Source organism: Manis javanica, chromosome 15 (assembly GCF_040802235.1).
Source record: "Manis javanica isolate MJ-LG chromosome 15, MJ_LKY, whole genome shotgun sequence".
NCBI lineage: Eukaryota > Metazoa > Chordata > Mammalia > Pholidota > Manidae > Manis > Manis javanica.
The window spans coordinates 39,118,639-39,140,271 of NC_133170.1; the positions used below are offsets into that span (position 1 = coordinate 39,118,639).

Below are 21,633 nucleotides of genomic sequence, written 5' to 3' on the forward strand. Positions count from 1 at the left end.
CACAATTCTGGGAATATACTAAAAAACACTGAATTATACACTTTAAAAAGGTGAATTTTATGGTATGTGACATATTTCTCAAGAAGTTGTTATTTAAAAAAAAGGAGAAAGCCTTACATTTTGTCTCCTAAGGGTATGTGGAGATCTTTTAAAAACTTTAACCCTCAGTAACATCTCTCTGAAGTATGTACTAATCCCATACATAAAATGAAGACACCAAAACTCAAAAATGTTAAAATATCTATCCCAGGGTTTCTCGGTCTTGACACTATTGACATTTTTGGCTGGATAAATCTTTGCTATGGACTGTGCAATACAGGAGTTCTTGTAATATCCCTGACTTCTACCCAACTAAATGCCAGTAGCATATGCCCCATTTCCTCCCAGTCTAATAATCAAAAATCTCTCCAGACATTGCCAAATGCCTCCTAATGTGAAAAATGGCTCCCAGTTGAGAAGGACTGACCTAGCCTAAGGTTTCATAGCTACAAATGGAAGGGGAGGAATTCAACTTAGATCTTTTAATTCCAAGTCCTGAGCTTCTTATACTACACTGAACTTCGGACTGTTATGTGTTGCCTTTCCCCAACCAAAAGTCAACTCAGCTCTCAAAGAGTCTTCTTGACTGTCAACAAACATTATGTTATAAAAATTAGGGTTCTACACAATATTTTTATTTGCAAAAGGATTTTTCTGCTTAAAGTAATAATAAAGGAATCCATTTAATTCTCTACAGATTCCATGCCATTTGTTGAACAAAATGGGCCAAAAAGTTGGCAAAACAAGATATATTATGCTTTAAAATTTTGTACTTTACTTCTATTTCACTGTCAAGTCTTTATTCTTCAAGAGATTAGAACTATCTCATTCTGCACCTTAATATCAAATTTACAAATGTCATCTTTGTAAACTTAAGAACTTCACTTACTTGGCTGGGAAAATGACGTTCCTTTGAATTACATGGTATTCTGAACACACGAATCAGTATAGCTTGGTCCACCTTTCAATACTTGCAATTTCTAGGCCCCATCTTAAACTAAACTACCTTTGTCTTTAAGGGAGTTGTCAAACCAAGAAATCCAATGATTTTCTCTACTTTATCCTAGTGATGTGCTTAAAACTGTTCATATTTATTCAGAATAAGTGGTGGAAAAGAAGCACAAAGTCTATCAGACAATGCTGAGTAAGCCAAGATTCCTCTAAGTTGTTCATGGCTTCCTTATACAGCCACAGAAAAAAGGATTAAAGGAGCCCTGGGTAAGATGAATGCATTTCTAAAACAAAATGTCAGTAAGTGATCATTTTGTTTTCTACCCATGTGAACAGCAAAGCTTGACAGGAACCAATAACTAAGTTACCTCTAACTAACAATACTATAATTGTGAAGCCTGGTGTACTTATCTAATAGCACTCGTCTCCCTGTTCACAAAAACAAGTACAAGCTGTTCCAGGTCTCTGCTTACATATAGCTTTCCAAGATATGGTTTAAAAGAGTTTACCTAAGGTCTTGAGTTTGAGGGTACTGATATAGAAGAGACTGTGAACCTACTACTAAAGTCATTAAACACTGAAGAATAGCCATTTAATCTTAGTATCAGGAAAGAGCATATGACAAATATTTAAAAAGCATCCTTGAACAGGGTCCTAATCCTGACTCTGCCAGTGATTCACTATTTGAATGTAGATACTTCAGATTGGGCTGTATTATCTCTATGGTTCCTCTTCACAGATCTATCACTTATTTCCACATTATGACTTTTAACGATGTGATTACCAAAAGAGGAATGAGCAGCAAGAGAGTAGAATCAGGATCAAAAGATGACAGTTGAAATAAAGAGAAATACAGGTGAATGTAATATGTGATGGGAGAAAAGGAAAAAATGAATGGCAAATTGGGAGTCTTTACTGACCTGCTGAATGTAAAGCCTGGACTCTTTCCAAATACTCATTTATTTTTTCTTGAATATGTTCTAGGCTTGATCCTGCCATCTCAGCATAAATTAAAGCTTGTGCAGCTTCCTAAAAATAAAGAAAAAGAATTCAAAGGATTCTAATAGATGAATTACAATTTGAATTTTCTTAACCATTTTCTAACTCACCACTGGTTTCTATGAATGACAAAACAAGAATGTCTTTAAGATGGTAGTAATTTTTTTTCATAAGGGGGTTATGTAACCCTCCAGTACCTTTTCTTTACTTTGCAATACTCTCAATTTTTTCATACTCTTGAAAAGTTCTGAACTCAAATAGGAGAGATTGACTATAAACATTTTCTTAGAATAGCCATGGTTTATAAGGTTTCTGCTTTCCTTTTTCTTTATGCAAAAGGTCAGACTTAAAATTATGTACCTTGAAAAGGTGAACTGAGCTTTAAAAGCATTACAACAAATAGTAGTAACCAGTAAGGCAAAATTAAAAATCAAGAAAAGGTTAACAAGAAATTACAAAGATAAAATTTCTTACATTGGAAAGAAAATCTTTTTCTGGCACAGAAAATATTGTAAAAGAGTGTTACATTTTTAAGCAGATTTCAGTAGTATGAAATCAACTTATTTTAATTAGGAAAACCCGGGTTAATCTTCCAGTTAATCTATAACTTCTAAAGAATTCAGGAGTTGTTTGAGCCCAACAAAATCAGCATGAAGAGTACTGTTTCCATGCAAATGGATATTCAGTCTAAAGGCTGTTGAGGGAGGGGGTAGAAAAGATGATTTCCTCAGATTCTCTAACTCAGATATTGCAGAAGTGGAAAATATAACTTTATATGCAAACATTAAATATTTTGTGTACTATCATCTAACTACACTACAGGTATACTTAAGTTCAATAAGCTGATGTAATATATGTACATAAATGTATTTTTTACCCTTTCAATTATCTTATAAATAATTTTTAAATAACCATCTTGCTTAAAAAAATAAAGCCAATTTAAAAAATTGCTGGTATCAATTTTATTTTACTCATTTATATTTGAAAGTGACTAACAATTAAGGAATCCCATAGAACAATATCAAGACAGAAAACACTAAATATTTGATAACATTTACATAAATAGTTCCTAGAAGCATAACCACTTTCCTGACTTTCTCAGGGATAAAAAATTCTTCAAAATGACACACATGCAATCAAAGAGTAAGACAAGAGATGCTATGGCATTTTCTTTTGCTACAGAAATTTATGTGGCACTATTTTAACTTATGATTAGTTATTTCACAAAACTAAAACACAGAATTTTACTTTTAAAGAGAGACCATCTTCACAAAATTGTCCAAAAAGAGTGATTCTGAAAGTTTCTAAATAGATTATAAAAAGAAAATATTAACCTGAAAAAAGCCATACACATTACTGTAGGCATACACGTTATGAGAAAAAAATACTACTACCATATTATGAAAGCCTGATTTTTTTTTCTTCAAGAAAAGACGACAGTATCATAAGGCTACAGCCATCTCCTCAGGGAGGCAGAGGGCATGGCTAGAGGTGGAGGGGTGTGTTTGCAAATCCTCAGGATTGGAGAACAGAGGGGCACTGTGGAAGAACATCCTTTGATTTAGTGATTCTGCCCTCAGTAATTTACCCAAACGCATATATAAGGTATTAGTTACAAGGTATTAATGGCACCATTACTTCTGATGCTGAAAAACCAAATAAATTTGGTATAGCCACATAATGGATTACTATGCATCTATTATTAATAAGATATTATATAAGTAAATGCAATTATTTTTTTAAGTTCAAATGAAAAGAACATGTTAAAAATAGAAAGCAGGATTGGCTTACAGATGGTGGCATGAGAGGTGAGATAGAGACCTCCTCCTAAAACCACATGTAATATGAAAATGTAATACAACTAATCCTGAGAGAGCAACAGGAAAGAAGGCTGCACCAGACTGCATACACCTGGAGAAAAGAGAAGACCTCAAGGAACAGGGAACCAACACTGCTCCCCTGCAACCTCCAACATCGCTCAGCGGCTGAGCAGCTCTAGAGAGTAGAGTTTCTGGGCACTAGAGGGCACCACAGAGAAATATGAAACTTCAAAGGAACCTGGTTCAAAGCAAAATTATGAATACAACTGAGAAAGGTTCAAATAAAATCGACCTTATGAATCTTCCTGAGATTTCAAAATAAAAATCATTAACATGCTCATGGAGGTACAGAAAAATATTCAAGAACTCAGGAACTTAGGATGGAGATCCAATCGTTGAATAACACAATGGAGGGTATTAAAAGCAGATTAGATACGGGGGAGGAGATGATAAATGAAATAGAAATTAGGGAAGAGGAATAAAAAGAAGCTGAGGCACAGAGGAAAAAAGGTTCTCTAAGAATGAAAGAATACTGAAAGAACTGTGTGGCCAATCCAAACAAAACAATATTCATATTATAGGGTTACCAGAAGAAGAGAGAGAAAAAGAGATAGAAAGTGTCTTTGAGGAAGTAACGGCTGAAAACTTCCCCAATCTGGGGAAGGAGATAGTCTCTCAGGCCATGGAGATCCACAAATCTCCAAACATTAAGGGACCCAAGGAGGACAACACCAAGACATATAATAATTAAAATGGCAAAGATCAAGGATAAGGATCTATTAGGAGCAGCCAGAGAGAGAAATGAGATCACTGACAGAGGAAAACCCATTAGGCTATCATCAGACTTCTCAGCAGAAACCTTACAGGCCAGAAGGGAGTGGCATGATATATTTAATGCAATGAAGCAGAAGGGCCTAGAACCAAGAATACTTTATCTGGCAAGATTATCATTTAAACTTGAAGGAGGGATTAAACAATTTCCAGATAAGCAAAACCTGAATTTAGCTCCCAAAAACCAGCTCTATGGTATATTTTGGAGGGATTGCTATAAATGGAAGCGTTCCTAAGGTTAAACAGCTGTCACCAGAGGTAATAAAAAAGGATAGACAAAGAGTACAGAATATAATACCTAATATATAAAGAATGGAGGAGGAAGAAAAGGAGGCAAAAAAAAAAAAACCTTTAGATTGTGCTTGTAATAGCATACTAAGTGAGTTAAGTTAGACTCTTAGTAAGGGAGTTACCGTTGAACCTTTGGTAACCAGGAATCTAAAGCCTGCAATGGCAATAAGTACATACCTATCAATAATCACCCTAAATGTAAATGGTCTGAATGCACCAATCAAAACACATACAGTTATTGAATGGATAAAAAAACCACCCAACTGTATGCTGCCTACAAAAGACTTACCTCAAACCCAAAGGCATACACAGACTAAAAGTGAAGGGATTAAAAAAGTTATTTCATGCAACTAATAGGGAGAAAAAAGCAGGTGTTGCAGTACTTATATCAGACAAAATAGACTTTAAAACAAAAAATGTCACAAGAGACAAAGAAGGACATTAAATAATGATAAAGGGGTCAATCCAACAAGAGGATAAAACCATTATAAATACCTATGAAGCCAACACAGGAGCACCGACATATATGAAACAAATACTAACAGAATTAAAAGGGGAAATAGAATGTAATGCATTCATTCTGGGAGTTTTCAACACTCCACTCACTGCAAAGGACAGATAAAACAGACAGAAAATATGAAAGGACACAGAGGCATTGAACAACACATTAGAACAGATGGACCTAACAGACACCTGCAGAACTCTACACCCAAAAGCAGAAGGATACACATTCTTCTCAAGTGCACACAGAACATTTTCCAGAATAGACAACATACTAGACCACAAAAAGAGCCTCAGTGAATTAAAAATGATTGAAATTGTACCAAACAACTTCTCAGATCACAAAGGTATAAAACTAGAAATAAATTGTACAAAGAAAACAAAAAGGCTCACAAACACATGGAGGCTAAACAACATGCTCCTAAATAATCAATGGATCAATGACCAAATTAAAACAGAGATCAAGCAATATATGGAGACAAATGAAAACAACAGCTCAATGCTCCAAATTCTGTGGGATGCAGCAATCCCAGGGGAAGTATACAGCTATCCAGGCCTATTTAAAGAAGGAAGAAAAATCCCAAATGAATAATCTAAATTCACAATTATTGAAACTGGAAAAAGAAGAATAACTGAAGTGTGAATGTCAGCAGAAGGAGGGACATACTAAAGATCATAGAAGAAATAAATAAAATTGAGAAGAATAAAACAATAGAAAAAATTAATGAAATCAAGAGCTGGTTCCTTGAGAAAATAAACACAATAGATAAACCCAGAGCTAGACTTCTTAACAAACAAAAAAAAGAGAATCTACACACAATAGAATCAGAAATGAGAAAGGAAAAATCATGACAGACACCACAGAAATACAAAGAATTATTAGAGAATACTATGAAAATCTATATGCTAACAAACTGGATAACCTAGAAGAAATGGAAAACATTCTAGAAAAATACAATCTTCCAACACTGACCAAGGAAGAAACAAATTCTAAACAAACCAATTACCAGCAACAAAATTGAATTGGTAATCAAAAAGCTACCCAAGAACAAAACTCCCGGTCCAGATGGATTCACTGCTGAATTTTATCAGACATATAAAGAAGACATAATACCCATTTTCCTTAAAGTTTTTCAAAAAATAGAAGAAGAGGGAATACTTCCAAACTCATTCTATGAAGCCAGCATCACTCTAATACCAAAACCAGGCAAAGACACCGGAAAAAAAAGAAAATTACAGACCAATATCCCTGATGAACATACATGCAAAAATACTCAAAATATTAGCAAACCAAATTCAAAAGTGCATCAAGAGGATCATACACCATGACCAAGTGGGATTCATCTCAGGGATGCAAGGATGGTACAACATTCAAAAATCCATTAATATCATCCACCATATCAACAAAAAGGACAAAAACCACATGATCATCCCCATAGATGCTGAAAAAGCATTCGACAAAATCCAACATCCACTCATGATAAAAACTCTCAACAAAATGGGTATAGAGGGCAAGTACCTCAACATAATAAAGGCCATATATGACAAACCCACAGCCAACATCATACTGAACAGCGAGAAGCTGAAAGCTTTTCCTCTAAGGTTGGGAACAAGACAAGGATGCCAACTCTCCCCACTGTTATTCAACATAGTACTGGAGGTCCTAGCCATGGCAATCAGACAAAACAAAGAAATAAAAGGAATCCAGATTGGTAAAGAAGAAGTGAAACTGTCACTATTTGCAGATGACATGATATTGTACATAAAAAACCCTAAAGAATCCACTCCAAAACTACTAGAATATTGGAATTCAGCAAAATCGCAGGATACAAAATTAACACACAGAAATCCATTACATTCCTATACACTAACAATGAACTAGCAGAAAGAGAAATCAGGAAAACAATTCCATTCACAATTGCATCAAAAAGAATAAAATACCTAGGAATAAACCTAACCAAGGAAGTGAAAGACCTATACCCTGAAAACTATAAGACACTCTTAAGAGAAATTAAAGAGGATATTAACAAATGGAAAGTCATCCCATGCTCTTGGCTAGGAAGAATTAATATTGTCAAAATGGCCATCCTGCCTAAAGCAATCTACAGATTCAATGCAATCGCTATCAAAATACCAACAGCATTCTTCAATGAACTGGAACAAATAGTTTTAAAATTCATATGGAACCATAAAAGACCCCGAATAGCCAAAGCAATCCTGAGAAGGAAGAATAAAGTGGGCGGGGGGGGGGATCTCACTCCCCAACTTCAAGCTCTACTACAAAGCCATAGTAATCAAGATAATTTGGTACTGGCACAAGAACAGACCCACAGACCAGAGGAACAGAATAGAAACTCCAGACATTAAACCAAACATATATGGCCATTAATATATGATAAAGGAGCCATGGACATACAATGGGGAAATGACAGTCTCTTCAACAGATGGTGCTGGCAAAACTGGACAGCTATATGTAAGAAAATGAAACTGGATCGTTGTCTAACCCCATACACAAAAGTAAATTCGAAATGGATTAAAGACCTCAAAGTAAGCCATGAAACCATAAAACTCTTAGAAAAAAACATAGGCAAAAATCTCTTGGACATAAACATGAGCAACTTCTTCATGAACATATCTCCCCAGGCAAGGGAAACAAAAGCAAAAATGAACAAGTGGGACTATATCAAACTAAAAAGTTTCTGTACAGCAAAGGACACCACCAATAGAACAAAAAGGCATCCTACAGTATGGGAGAATATATTCATAAATGACATATCTGATAAAGGGTTGACATCAAAAATATATAAAGAGCTCACTTACCTCAACAAACAAAAAGCAAATAATCCAATTAAAAAAATGGGCACAGGCATAAGAAGAAAACAAATCCTACCATTTGCAACAACATGGATGAAGCTAGCGGGTATTATGTTCAGTGAAATAAGCCAGGCGGAGAAAGACAAGGACCAAAAGATTTCACTCATATGTGGAGTATAAGAGCAAAGAAAAACTGAAGGAACAAAACCACAGCAGAATCATAGAACCCATGAATGGACTAACAGTTACCAAAGGGAAAGGGACTGGGGAGGATGGGTGGGAAGGGAGGGATAAGGGCGGGAAAAAGAAAGGGGGCATTACAATTAGCCATATAATGTGAGGGGGGGGGTACGGGGTGGGCTCTACAACACAGAGAAGACAAGTAGTGATTTTACAGCATCTTACTACGCTGATGGACAGTGACTGTGAAGGGGAATGTGGGGGGGACTTGGTGAAGGGGGGAGCCTAGTGAACATAATGTTCTTCATGTAATTGTAGATTAATGATACCAAAAAAAAATGGGCACAGGATCTGAACACACTTCTGCGAAGAAGAAATTCAGATGGCCAACAGACACATGAAAAGATGCTCCACATTGCTAGTCATCAGAGAAATGCAAATTAAAACTACAATGAGATTACCTCACACCAGTAAGGATCGCCACCATCCAAAAGACAAACAACAACAAATGTTGGCGAGGTTGTGGAGAAAGGGGAACCCTCCTACACTGCTGGTGGGAATGTAAATTAGTTCGACCATTGTGGAGAGCAGTATGGAGGTTCCTCAAAAAACTAAAAATAGAAATACCATTTGACCCAGGAATTCCACTCCTAGGAATTTTCCCTAAGAATGCAGCAGCCCAGTTTGAAAACGACCTATGTTTATTGCAGCACTATTTACAATAGCCAAGAAGTGGAAGCAACCTAATTGTCCATCAGTAGATGAATGGATAAAGAAGATGTGGTACATATACACAACTGAATATTATTCAGCCATAAGAAGAAAACAAATTCTACCATTTTAACAACATGGATGAAGCTAGAGGGTATTATGCTCAGTGAAATAAGCCAGGCGGAGAAAGACAAGTATCAAATGATTTCACTCATCTGTGGAGTATAAGAACAAAGCAAAAACTGAAGGAACAAAACAGCAGCAGACTCACAGAACCCAAGAATGGACTAACAGTTACCAAAGGGAAAGGGACTAGGGAGGATTGGTGGGGAGGGATAAGGAGGAAAAAGGGGGATCACGATGAGCATGTATAATGTAGGTGGGGGGGGTACAGGGAAGGCAGTATAACACAGAGAAGACAAGTAGTGATTCTATAGCATCTTACTACACTGACAGACAGTGACTGTAACAGGGTATGTGGTGGGGACTTGATAATGGGGGGAAACTAGGAACCACAATGTTGTTCATCTAAGTGTATATTAATGATACCAAAAAAAATGGTATAAGCGATACAAGTTTGATTTTTTTAAAAGGTATGTACATATATTTGTGCAGAAAAATATACATTAAGTGTGAAGAGATTTTTTAAAAATATACTTTCTTAGACGAACATGCACTTTTTAAATTAAGTTATCATTGATATACACTCTTATGAAGGTTTCACATGAAAAACAATGTGGTTACTACATTCACCCATATTCTAAAGACCCCCCCATACCCCACCGTAGTCACTGTCCATCAGTGTAGTAAGATAACATGCACTATTTTAGGGCATATTAGAGGCCACTTCCCACTAGCTGTAAGTCAGAGCCAAGTGACAGTAAGAACTGACTAGTTACTTAACAACCCACCCATCCCTAACTACTGATGCCCTACAGACTCTACGGTGGCCGTTTGCCATCTAAGACCCTAACCAGCCCAAGTGGTGGCTCCAAGGCGCGACCAAACCTCCCACAGTGGCAGGCACCCGGCATGGCGAGGAATGCCGGTCGGTCTATGCAGCCCAGGTCAACTGTTCCCCGAAAGGAGGGCAGGGGTACAGGTTAGGTAAGAGGAAAGGCAGGAGATAAGGGGAGGGGGATGGGTGAGAGCAAAGGCAGGAGAGCAGGGGTGCGAGGAGGGGTGAGAGCAAAGGCAGGAGAGCAGGGGTGCGGGGAGGAGTAAAAGCCACGAGAGCAGGGAGCGGCGAGTGAAAGAGCAAACCAGTGGGCGGGCACGCCAAGGGCAGCTGGACCCGCCCCTTGGCCTCTGGGCCGGAAGCCGCGGCCCCGTCCCACCTTGTAGTAAAACACAGCCTCAGAGTAGCGGCCTTCGTGGTCGCGCTGCACCGCCAGCCGGGCGAATTGCACAGCGTCCCGCTCCAGCGCCGTGGCGTCCATGGCGCCGAACTCGCACGGCGGGAGAAAGGCCCACACGCAGAGGCCCCTGCCGCCCGCGGCGCGCCGGGGGCCGGGGCGAGGACTCCGGAGCGCCGCGGCAGGAGCGCACAGTTCAATCCCTACGGCTGAAAGAGGGCAGCGGGCCTTCTCGGCTGCGCCTGTCGCAGGCCGCGCCCGCTCAACCCCTCCGGCTGCCGAGCCGCAAGGCCGCCGCACTTCGCCGGCCCAGCACTCGCCTGCCCCGCCCACAGGCGCAGCACGCAGGCGCAGCCAGGCCTCCGGCATATCGGGAGTTGCGCCGGCGGAGACCGGGCTTTCCAGAGTGCGCAGGCGGAGGGCGGGCACTGAGCAGCTGGGAGGCGGGCGCATGTGACCGCCGCAGCGCCGGGCTCTGGGCGCCAATAAAAAGTCTGCAGCGTCAAGGCGGCAGAGCCTGCGACGGCTAACCAACACACATGCACCTTACTCAGATTTTCTCCACGGAGCCGAAGGAAAGGCTGGCAGCCAACAAGAGCACTTCCCAACGTAATCTGGACTGATTCCTTAAAATTAGAGACATGAAATAAGGACGTAGGATTCCCTTGAAATATTCTTTAATAACATATTCGACAAACCCAATCATAAACCTATATAGCTCCCCCATTGTATAGTACTGTTTAAGAAACGAGATGTATTTTCACTTGTACTTATCCTTAGACCAATTTAGTGCTATTTTAATTGACTAGATTATCTGATAACGTCTTTTTCTCTCTCTCATGTCTGAATAAAACAATAAAATTAAATTGGCCACAATATGGATGAAACAAAATTACTGCTGAATCAAGAAAAGGGGCATATGTACAAACTGCATGATTCAATTTAAGATAATAGAAAAGATAATTCTAAACAATAATGTTAGAAATCAGATAAATGGCTGAGGAGGAATATGAAAGAAACTTTCGGGGTGCTGGAAATGCTTTGTATCTTGATGGTGGTGCAAAATTTTATGCATCTTTCAAAATCCATCAAACAGTACTTCAGGGCCATGTGGGACCTCACCATAACCACCATTCAAACGCCCTCATCAGTGACAAGGCTGGAGGGAAGGCTTGCCCAGGAAGACATCAGGGTGCCAGAGGGCAGGCACCATCCAACAGATCTCAGAATCTGAAGTCTCAGGGAAGACAGGAGCAAACTACATAACGTGCCGGCAGTGGTAACCCAGCCTTCAGGCAGCTGGGGATGGATCCACATGCTCCAGACCTGTAGGTATGGACCCAGACTCTGGCAGAGACTCCGTGGAACTCACAGCAATCCCAAGACCCAACCCATGAATAAAAAACCACACAATTCCCTGTTCCCTGCTGTCCTTTTCCAGGGAAGCCCTCCGCTGACTATCCACAAATGCGACAGGCAAATCCAATGATGGGAGATACCTGGGAGATGTTGACTCTAACAGTGGCCCCAAGAATCCCACCAGCACTCGGCCACATGGGGTCTAACTCAAACGAGTTACACCCTTACATCGTGGCATCATGAGTAAAGTGCCAGGAATGTACAACTCCAGGTAGAAGGCTGGTTGAATTGGGGCCTTCCCGGAGGATAGCTGGCCAAGAGGCCCCTGGCCCCAGAAGGTGGGGAATCTGGCAGGGTCAAAAATGAACAGGCTCTACCTTCTCCCACCAGGAAGCCAGCCTCCCTGGATTTGGTCCAATGTTGAGGCTGACCAGGCAGATTTGGAAGACCAGGTGAGACAAGTGGGTACACACTGAATCTCCAGAATTAGTCCTGCTCCTATTAAAGGGGTGATGCTACTTTCCCTCACACTAGATCTCCAAGGGATTGGGGTCAGACCTTTCGGAAGGTCTGTAGGCCTCCCTGGTGCACTTGGTGGTGGGGGTCACCCAAGTCATGGTTTTCTCAAAGTTCACTGGTCCCCAGAAGTCTGTAGGAACCTGGGCAGCCTGACCATAAGCACTCTTTGAACACCCTCCCCAGTTGCAAGATTGGAGGGAAAGCTGCCCCAGGAAGACTTCCTGGTGGCGGGGCAGAGGCACCACCCAGCCTACCGCGGCTTGAACACCCAGGGAAGGTGCTTAAGGAGCAAACTGCTCAGGTACCAGCCTGCTGTGGCCCAGATGGGGCCTGATGGCATGGGGGCCCAGGCAGTTCTCCTGGATGTAGAGGACAGGTCCCACCCTGGACCCCAAAGGCCTGAATCCTGGGGGTAGGGACGCTAGGAACAAACAAACTGCTAATGCAGTAGCCATAGTACCCCAGTGCGCAGGCAGGGAATGGGTCTCCAGTTTGGGGTCAGGGATGGATTTAGCTCCTGGTGGTGACTTTGGTGGATCCCAGAGCATTGCCAACGCCTTAACATAAAACAGAAACAATTCCACAATTCCCTGTCCCCCACTGCCCCTTCCCGAATAAGTCCTTTCCTTACTGTCCCCAAACTGGGCCGGCAAATCCACAGATGTGACCCACCAGGGAGATCTAACCTTTTCAGGGTCCCAGGTATCCCACCAGCTCTTGGCCACAAGGGGTCTACCTCAACCAACCTCTCCATCGCAGCATCTGTAGCGTCAGGAATGCACAACTACAGAAAGATGGCTTATTGTGGGGGTGCATAGCCTCCACACAGTAGGGCCCCACTTTCTACTTTAATTATCGTGTTTTTATCCAGCTCTGACACTGTAACTAACTGACATGACAATGATCGGAATTAATGGAGGAAACGGGTGAGAGGACTGCTGTAGAGGAGCAATGTTCTGGGCTTGAAGCTGGGATGGGGTTCACTGGTGAAGGTTGCTTAGGAAGAAGAACCCTGGAGTCAAAGTGGGGATCTTGGAGCTAGTCCTGTTTCTCTTAACAAACTGCTCTGAGGCTGAGCTTGACCCTTGCTCTGTGGGGCCAGTGAACCCCCTTAAAGGTCCATCTTCTTTATAAGTTGATTTCAAAGAAAAATCACTGCAAAGGACCAACTCTATACTATTCCTCATCAGTTTTGCTCTCACTAAGTACAGCCAGCTTCCAGCATACAAAAGGAGAAAATATATAAAGCAACACACCTGTGAGAGTTTAGGGTTCCTCTTACTTGCCCAGCCCCATAGACCCTCCGGAGAAGTCGGGGAACGATGGTAGAGTGAGAACACCCACCTAGCATGCCATGCTTTGTGAGCTTCTGCCCTCCTCTCCAGGAGCCCAGAAGACTTACTTTACTTGTACGTTAACGGCTATGATCATCCGGCCACCTCCCACTGGGATTCCTCCTCTTCAGATGTGGTTGGGAGCGAAGATGCCTAGCTTGTTGCATGAGCAGTTTTCAACATACTGAAGACAAATGTTCTCATAAGTAGCTTTCCACAAAAAGGGCTTACAGGATAAACTTTTGTTAGCAGGTCAAAAGAACTTTAATTTTATTTCATAAAGTAAAAGTCATTATATAGGAATGCTTGGTAAACAGGTCAGCAGGCCATTATTTAAGGTTTTCCCCATATTCTCCAACAAGACTAGCTCTGTAACTTTGGCCATGTCAGTCATTTACCTCCTAGCCACTGTTTCCTCATGTCCTAGTAGGAGCTGGGAAGTCCATCCGCTGCATTCCTGGAGAAGCTGCAGCGGAGAGATGAAGGTAGGTGGTGGCCTTCCTTCTTTCCTTGTGCAGTGTGGCCAGAGACTGGCCCAATTACAGAGAGTCTCAAAAGTAAGGCACAGGGCCTACAGTGAATTCTTGAGACATAGCAAGCAAAAGTGGCATTTGTGAAACACTGGTCTTAAAGAGATACATAAATGAGTATGAGTGGAGAAAAATGGGCACATATGAGACACTGGAAAAAAAACAAAAAACAATCCTTCGAGCTAAAAATACATATTGATGTGTTATTTAGTCTCATTTTTCTACAGGGTTGTCTGACATGCTGCCTAGAGGGATACTCAGAGATTCACAAGAGTAATGACAAGGATCTCTTTAAGTGCTAAGGGGCCTTACGTTTTCCTTCATGGAATTTTATAGTCAAGACGACATGGCTAAATTATGTTATACCATAAAACTTCCTTTACTTTTCAGGCCTTGCAAATTTTATTTACATTTCTTTAACAGACACACAACACTTGCTTCTCTTCAATATAAAAATTTTATATACTCATTTTAGAAAGTCAAAATATAAAAATATACAAGAGAGATTGTCTCTAAACTTTCCTCTACAAAGAGGAACATAAATATCAACCTCAAGACAGGTCAGGACTTGTGACCCAGGCCCAGTGTCAGAGGAGCTGGGTTCCTTGGAGACTTTTGGAATTTGCTCTGAAGGAAAACTCTAGGTACACACAGGCCTTCTTTTTTATTTACAGTCTCACGAAATACATACTCGTTCACCACTTCTTCATAACCTGCATCCCTAAAGAGCTGAGCCAGGAATTCTGTAAGACAAGCAGATCAAAAATGCTTACATTCTTAAGAGAATTACATTTGCTTTGCAGTAGAAGAAAGAAGGCTGGAGGGTTGAGACTGATTTCTTTAATGTAATGAAAACTGCAATACTAAAATTTAAAGGGTTTGTTTTGGAAAGTAACACACTCCTACTCACCACTTTGCACCCAAATAGAAACTCCTAACTAAACAATTTAATCAGCAAAACTTAAGGACAACCTGGAGTATGCCCACCTTGCCATATATGAGTCCCTGAATCAAAAGTCTGAGTAAAAAGAAACAAAATTCCAAACTGGCTAGATTCATACAAAGTCTGCATATGCTCAATTTGTTTATATCAAGCACCTCATCTATTCTAACATGAGGGAGGAAAATCTGTGACCAGACTGGGGGAAAAAAATCACCTAATGGTGGTATACTCTAAGGAAAATTTAACCCAAATATACCACTGCATGTTAATAAAACAAATAGAATAAATGGCTATGTAGTAAAAATTAACGCTCTTAACCAAGAGCTTTTACTCCAGAGAATGTGCTCTGAAGCGCTGTAGATATTCCTCCATTTTTTCAATTATTTACAATTGGTTTAATCAGATTTCATGAATCAGAAACATTAAAACATTTTCATCTAACATTTTTATGATTTTGCAGTTTTAATCTTAATCACTCATTTTTTGTTTCATTTTAGAATTCAAAGGAATATTTCACTTCAAGAAATACAAGTGTTTGTAAATGACAAAGTTCAGGAAAGTAATTATCTTATGGTCCAGATTATTCAATAGGCTTAAAACTAATTTTCAAGATACCTAGTATAAGACCGAAATAATGTTTAGTGTTTGGATGTTTTTCTTATCAAAAATGACTTTCTAAAGACCTCCCCCTCGATAGCAAATTTGTATATTTAAAACAGATCCAATCACTTTCAGAGGAAAAGATTTTTTGCCTTTGGGACCTGGAAAGTAATCTCAAGGCATTATACTGTCCTACTTGCTGTATTTTTGACTGAACAAAGTAAAGACTCTGATTTGCCCTTGGTGGTACCCAGCACAGTTCCCACCGTGGCAGCCACATGGCATGTCGGAACCTGCTCGTTAGCCCAAGCTCACTAACGAAACACTGTCACCAGAGGTGGCTTGTGCCCTCACCACGGCCAGGAGCTGTGTCCATGACATCCTCCTAGGTGCTGGGTAAATAGTGTACGTCAGAGTTTATTCCAGGGTCTTGAGCATGTGAGCTAAGTAGAGCCGCCTCCACCCCCAATCAGCATTAGAGTAACAATGCAATCACATCAACAGAAATAAAGCCAGATTCCATTCATCTCACCATCAGTAAAAAAATACGATCTGGTTCCATCTTGCCTAACATAAAAGTTTTCTCCAAGTTTGCTGCCGGCTTTAAACCGAAGCATGGCATGATCGTAGAGCCCATAGTCACGAAACAAGACATTTTTGCCTGGTTTTAACACCTACAAAACAAAAATAGTGTCATATAACTCTGGGGCAGGCAGTCAAATAAAGCTTCCTGTTAAATTAAATCTGATTAATTTTCATATTAAAAATAAGTTACATTTGTGATCATCATGCGAAGGGGCCAGACTGTAACACTCCCTAACATGAAGGAAAATGACCTGCTAATCAAAGGCATAAGGACTTGACAGGCCCCACACAGAGGAGGGGTACTTCTTGGGTACTCACAAGAGCACTCTGGAAGGTCCAGTGTCATACAATTAAAATGCTAAAGACATTAAAGGAAACGCTCTTATCCTCATTCCAACATTTTATTAGCTGTCTCCTAGTACATGAGCCTGTAGTCAAACTATTTCATTAAAAAAAAATATCATTTTGGCTTTTTACTGATTCTGGCTGGTTTTCCTCATTCTGAGTCTCAGCTCAGTGCTGCAATTACGTACAGCTTGCCCACCATGCTAATAAACTGACAGCACTCCACAGTTCACCAGTTTCTCACTGGATCTTCATCTAATCCAAGGAAGGAAGGAGTGTGATTACTATCCTCATGTGAGATGAAGAAACTAACACCAGAAGTGGTAAGTGATTTGCCCACAATCACACATCGGCTACAAAGTGGTGGAGTCAGGACTCACTGTTAGATCAAAAGGCACCATACTATAGAGTAAGAGAGAATCAGAGACATTTGTTAGCCCCAGGGGGCAGAAGAGCCATTCCAATTGCACTCACACTACTGACAAGAAAAGAGAGCCTATGAGGGGAGGGGTAACTTGGAGCGTTCTTCCCACACTGTGCCGTGAGGAGTGGCTCCCAGGCCAGTGTAGCAGTGCAGGGAAAAGGGATGGGTCAGGCCCAGGTGGGAGCTCTTACTAAGGCCTTTCAGAGAGACATGTCGCAGAGTAGATGTTTCAGAACTGCACAGATTATGACTACCAGGCCATGGGTCTAACTGCCTTAGAGAGCCAACAGCCATATGCTTTTCAGAATGAAATAAAAAGGTACGCACTGACACCTGTTTATGTGAAAATTCTTTCAAACTGCATTAACACTACCAGTAAGAGTGGACTTCAAAGGGGGCACTCATTTTATTCAATCTTTTTCTGACCTATCACATAGATAAGACTTTTAAGATATATGATATAATATTATCTATGTAACAGATTTTTTATGTAGTTTTATGTATTTATTTCCGCTTCTTGAAGGAATATGAAAGGCTGTCCACAGAACTTTCAAGTGTGCTGCAGATTTTCTCATTTAGTAAATTCTTATCAATACAAGCATGCATTTTAAGAGCCTCTTGGACAGAAACATTCTTCCTCAGAAATGTTAAGGTTGAAGATACAGATAATTGAGAAGGGAAAATTGTGAAAATTGTAGTTCATATGAGAAAGACTTATTCTCAATTTCAGAAGGAAGGCTGCATGGGACAGTGGAAAGAACACTCACTCGGGAATTTGGAAATCTTGATTCATATCCCAGTTCTTCCATTACCTACTTGAATGACCTTGAGCAAACATTTCATCCCTCTAAATGTGTTTTCTAATCTGTAAAATAATAATTATGATACTAATGCCTCCTTTGATCATGGCATTGTACAGTTAACCAGGCATTGCTTGACATAATGTCCTATCATTCCTCCAACTCTGAGAAGTGGGTAGGTTAGGTAGTAGGGCTTATACGTAGTAGGGCTCGGAGTAAAAGTGACTTGCCTGAGGTTTCAAGATAAGCTGGTGGTAAAGGCTAGACCAAAATCCAGGTCTTCAGATGATAAATTTGGTCTATTTTTAGTTCATCATTCTACTCCAAAAATGAGGGAATTCAACATTAAGATTGCCTTTCAGTTTTAAATGATGTCGTTTTTAAATTTCTCTGGTGTTAACACCCAAGAGTAACCAGATCTACCTTAAAACAGCTTATTATTGTGGTTGTTCATGCAAAGTTCCATAGCTGACCAAAGGGTTTCTTGTCAGAGGCTGACAGATTGTTTCTCCTTCTGATAATTTTCCGATAAAGCACAATTTCAAATTTACAAACCAATCATTATGTATGACAGCAGAGAGAAAGCAATCACTCTACTGCTGTGAACTTATTCCAGGTCAGATGAAAAAAGATTTCTACTTGGGGATAAATATAGGATTGCTGAAATGGAATTTGTTACAAAAAAAAGGTTACAATAGGGGCCAGGAATACACTGGCAGAGCTCAATTTTTTTTTATGTTAACATTTCACTACAACTAAAATATAGATAACATATATTCCCACTTAGATTAACAGGCATATCCTCATCAATACCTGGCTTTGTCAGACTTAATTTTGTTAATCTAATGATGTCTCACTATGGTTTTATTTCACATTTCCTGGGTTATTGAGGTTATCTTTCAATAAGTTAACTCACTGTTTGTTCTCCTCTATAAAATGACTATTCATGTATGCCCATTTTTTTTATTAATTTGTCCTTATTATTACACAGGAATTCCTTATATATTCTGGATACTAATCTTCTGTCAGATGTATAGATATTAAATTACATTTCCCAAGTTATCTTTTTAATTTCTTTGTATTGGCTTTCCAAGAAGAGAAACTCCCAGTTTTATTATGATCATCTTTATGCTCAGACTGCTTTGGATCTCCTCTGAGGAAACTCCCCTCACTCTTAGATCATAAAGATTTCTCCTGTCCTTTCTTATGAAAGGTTTAAACTTTCGTCCTTTCCATTTAAGTCTTTAATTCACCTGAGAATGATTTTTGTATAAGAAGTAGGAATACAATTTCATTTTTTCCCCACATGGACCACGAGTGCAACCAGAATCACTTATCACATATTTATTGATCATTTCTTTTCCCAGAAATCTTCAATGTCGCCTCTATATATCAAATTTCCATATATAAATGGATGTTTTTAAGTTACCACATTCCATTTTTCAATTTGTCCCTCTGCCAACACAATTCTGTCTTAATTATTGTAGCTATAATAAGTCTTTATATCAGGTAGAATATAAATCTTCCCAGCTCGTTCATCTTCAGGAGTGTTTTGACTCTGTTCTTTCATGTAAATTTGGAATCAGCTTGTCACTGTCCAAAAAAATAAAAAAAACCTCAAAAACAAAAGTAAAATAAAATATATAACATCAAGATGAAAAGATTGCAAAATGCATGTTAGTCTGTTTTTTTTAGTGTACAGTTCTGACATTAAGAACATTCATCTTATTCTTAAGCTTTTAATTCTTTTAATTTTTTCTAATCAGACAATTATATTATCTGCAAATAAGTTCTGTTTACTTCTTGTCCTTAATTCTTTTTCTCTTTTAAAAATTTATTCTTTCTTCTTTTCTTCAGCTGACCAGGACCTCCACCTTAACACTGGACAGAAGTTTTGAGAGGGAGCACGCTCATCCCCATAAGGTTCCAGGATCTCCCTCACTCTGCCCTCTATCCTACTCCTCCCTAATCCCTGAAACCTTTCAGCAGTGAAATCACTGGCATCTGCAACTTCTTCTGAATGTTCCCTTCACATTCTTGTGCTAAGAGAAACCCAGTGTCCCCTGAGGACACTGCTTCCCTGGCAGCCTCTCACAGCTGTGTTCTCCCATTGCACTTGTGCCACCAGGCTTGGGACGGGGCTGACCGCTTCCTTGCTCCCCAGTGCTCCTTTCTGTGCACTCTCCTCTCTCCTCGTGAACGCCCTATCCCTGAATTGCCTGTCATCAATTATATCACCCACCATCCCTTATTGTTACATACTCCATTAGTTCCAGGGTCCTTTCCCTCCATTTTATGAGGAATGTAACTTCTGCTTTATTCCATTATCCTCAATACTACTGCATTCCACATTATGACCAATTGCAATGTACATGTGGATTATTCTTTGAAATACATGGGACCCTTAACGATCTGAGTTTCTCCCTTCCAAAAACCTTGTCCTCCACTCTACCTAATCCACTCACTCCCACAGTAATGTTCTAAAGTCTTATTAAACATGAAAAAGCATAACTCCTTCATACTCTCCATGTCATAGAAGTCACTCTCGGGTCACCCCTACCATCTTTTCTGCTCTCTCTGTAGTCTCGCTCTTTTATCTTTTGATTATTACTGGAACCCTCTTTCTTCCTTTAAATTTTTAGTTGACAATATTATATTAGTTTCAGGAATATAACATAGTGATTTGATGTTTATATACATTACAAAATGCTCTTCACAAAATGTAGTTGCCATCTTTCACCATAGTTATTACAGTATTTTTTACTATATTCGCTATGCTATACTTTCATCCCCACGACTAATTTATTTTATAGCTGGAAGTTTGTACCTCTTGCTCACATTCACATATTTCACCCATCTTCCCTCCCCATCCCCTTCCCCTCTAGCAACCACCAATTTGTCCTTGATGTTTATGACTCTGGTTCTAGGGAATGTTTTGTTTTGTTTTTAGATTCCCATGTAAATGAAATCATACAGCATTTGACTCTCTCTCCCTGGCTTATTTCACTTAGCATAATACCCTCTAGGTCCATCGATGTTGCAAACGTCAATATTTCATTTTTTTATAGTGGCTAAGTAATATGCCATTGTGTATATGTACCATATCTTCTTTAGACTATTCATCTAAATGTGGACATTTAGGGTGGTTCTTCAACCTTTCACCTAACAATGGACACTGGGCTGTTATAAATAACATTTATGCAATAAACAAAGGGGTGCATATATATTTCTGAAATAGTGTTTTTGTTTTCTTTAGGTAAATATCCAGAAATGGGATTACTGGAACATACGGTATTTCTATTTTTAGTTGTTTTAGGAACCTCAACACTGTTTTCCATAGTAGCTGCACCAATTTACATTCCAACCAACAGTGCACCAAGTGTTCCCCTTTCTCCATATCCTCACCAACACTTGTTATTTCTTGTCTTTTAGATAGTGGCCATTCTGACTGGTGTGAGGGGATATCTCATTGTGGTTTTGATTTGGCATCTCCCTGATGGTTAGTGATTTGGAGCATCTTTTCATATGCCTGTTAGCCATCTGTATATCTTCTCTTTTTTTTCTCAATTTGTTTTATTTGGTATCATTAATATACACTTATATGAGCAACACAGTGGCTACTAGATTCCCCCCATTATCAAGTCCCCACCACATACCCAATTACAGTCACTGTCCATCAGCGTAGTAAGATGCTATAGAATC

General features: G+C 39.7%; 2 protein-coding genes across 9 annotated transcripts in view; both read right to left on the minus strand.

Annotated features, from left to right (window-relative positions):
• The window catches only part of CAPN7 (calpain 7), a 51,009-nt gene extending 37,218 nt beyond the window's left edge, over positions 1–13,791 (minus strand). For 2 of the 5 annotated variants that reach the window (XM_036995453.2, XM_017650133.3), the window contains exons 1-2: positions 10,475–11,150; positions 1,911–2,019 (exon numbers count right to left, since the gene is read on the minus strand). In XM_036995453.2, the coding sequence (XP_036851348.1) occupies positions 1,911–2,019; positions 10,475–10,945 (580 nt within the window). In that variant the 5' untranslated portion in view covers positions 10,946–11,150. Of the gene's footprint in view, positions 1–1,910; positions 2,020–10,474; positions 11,156–13,772 lie in introns of those variants that run through there. The other 3 variants (XM_073223961.1, XM_036995463.2, XM_017650132.3) reach the window with 3 other exon arrangements.
• Positions 13,792–13,931: 140 nt separating this feature from the next.
• The window catches only part of METTL6 (methyltransferase 6, tRNA N3-cytidine), a 42,540-nt gene continuing 34,838 nt past the window's right edge, over positions 13,932–21,633 (minus strand). For 2 of the 4 annotated variants that reach the window (XM_073223965.1, XM_017650136.3), the window contains exons 5-6: positions 16,310–16,451; positions 13,932–14,977 (exon numbers count right to left, since the gene is read on the minus strand). In XM_073223965.1, the coding sequence (XP_073080066.1) occupies positions 14,796–14,977; positions 16,310–16,451 (324 nt within the window). In that variant the 3' untranslated portion in view covers positions 13,932–14,795. Of the gene's footprint in view, positions 14,978–16,309; positions 16,452–19,259; positions 19,548–21,633 lie in introns of those variants that run through there. The other 2 variants (XM_036995490.2, XM_036995486.2) reach the window with 2 other exon arrangements.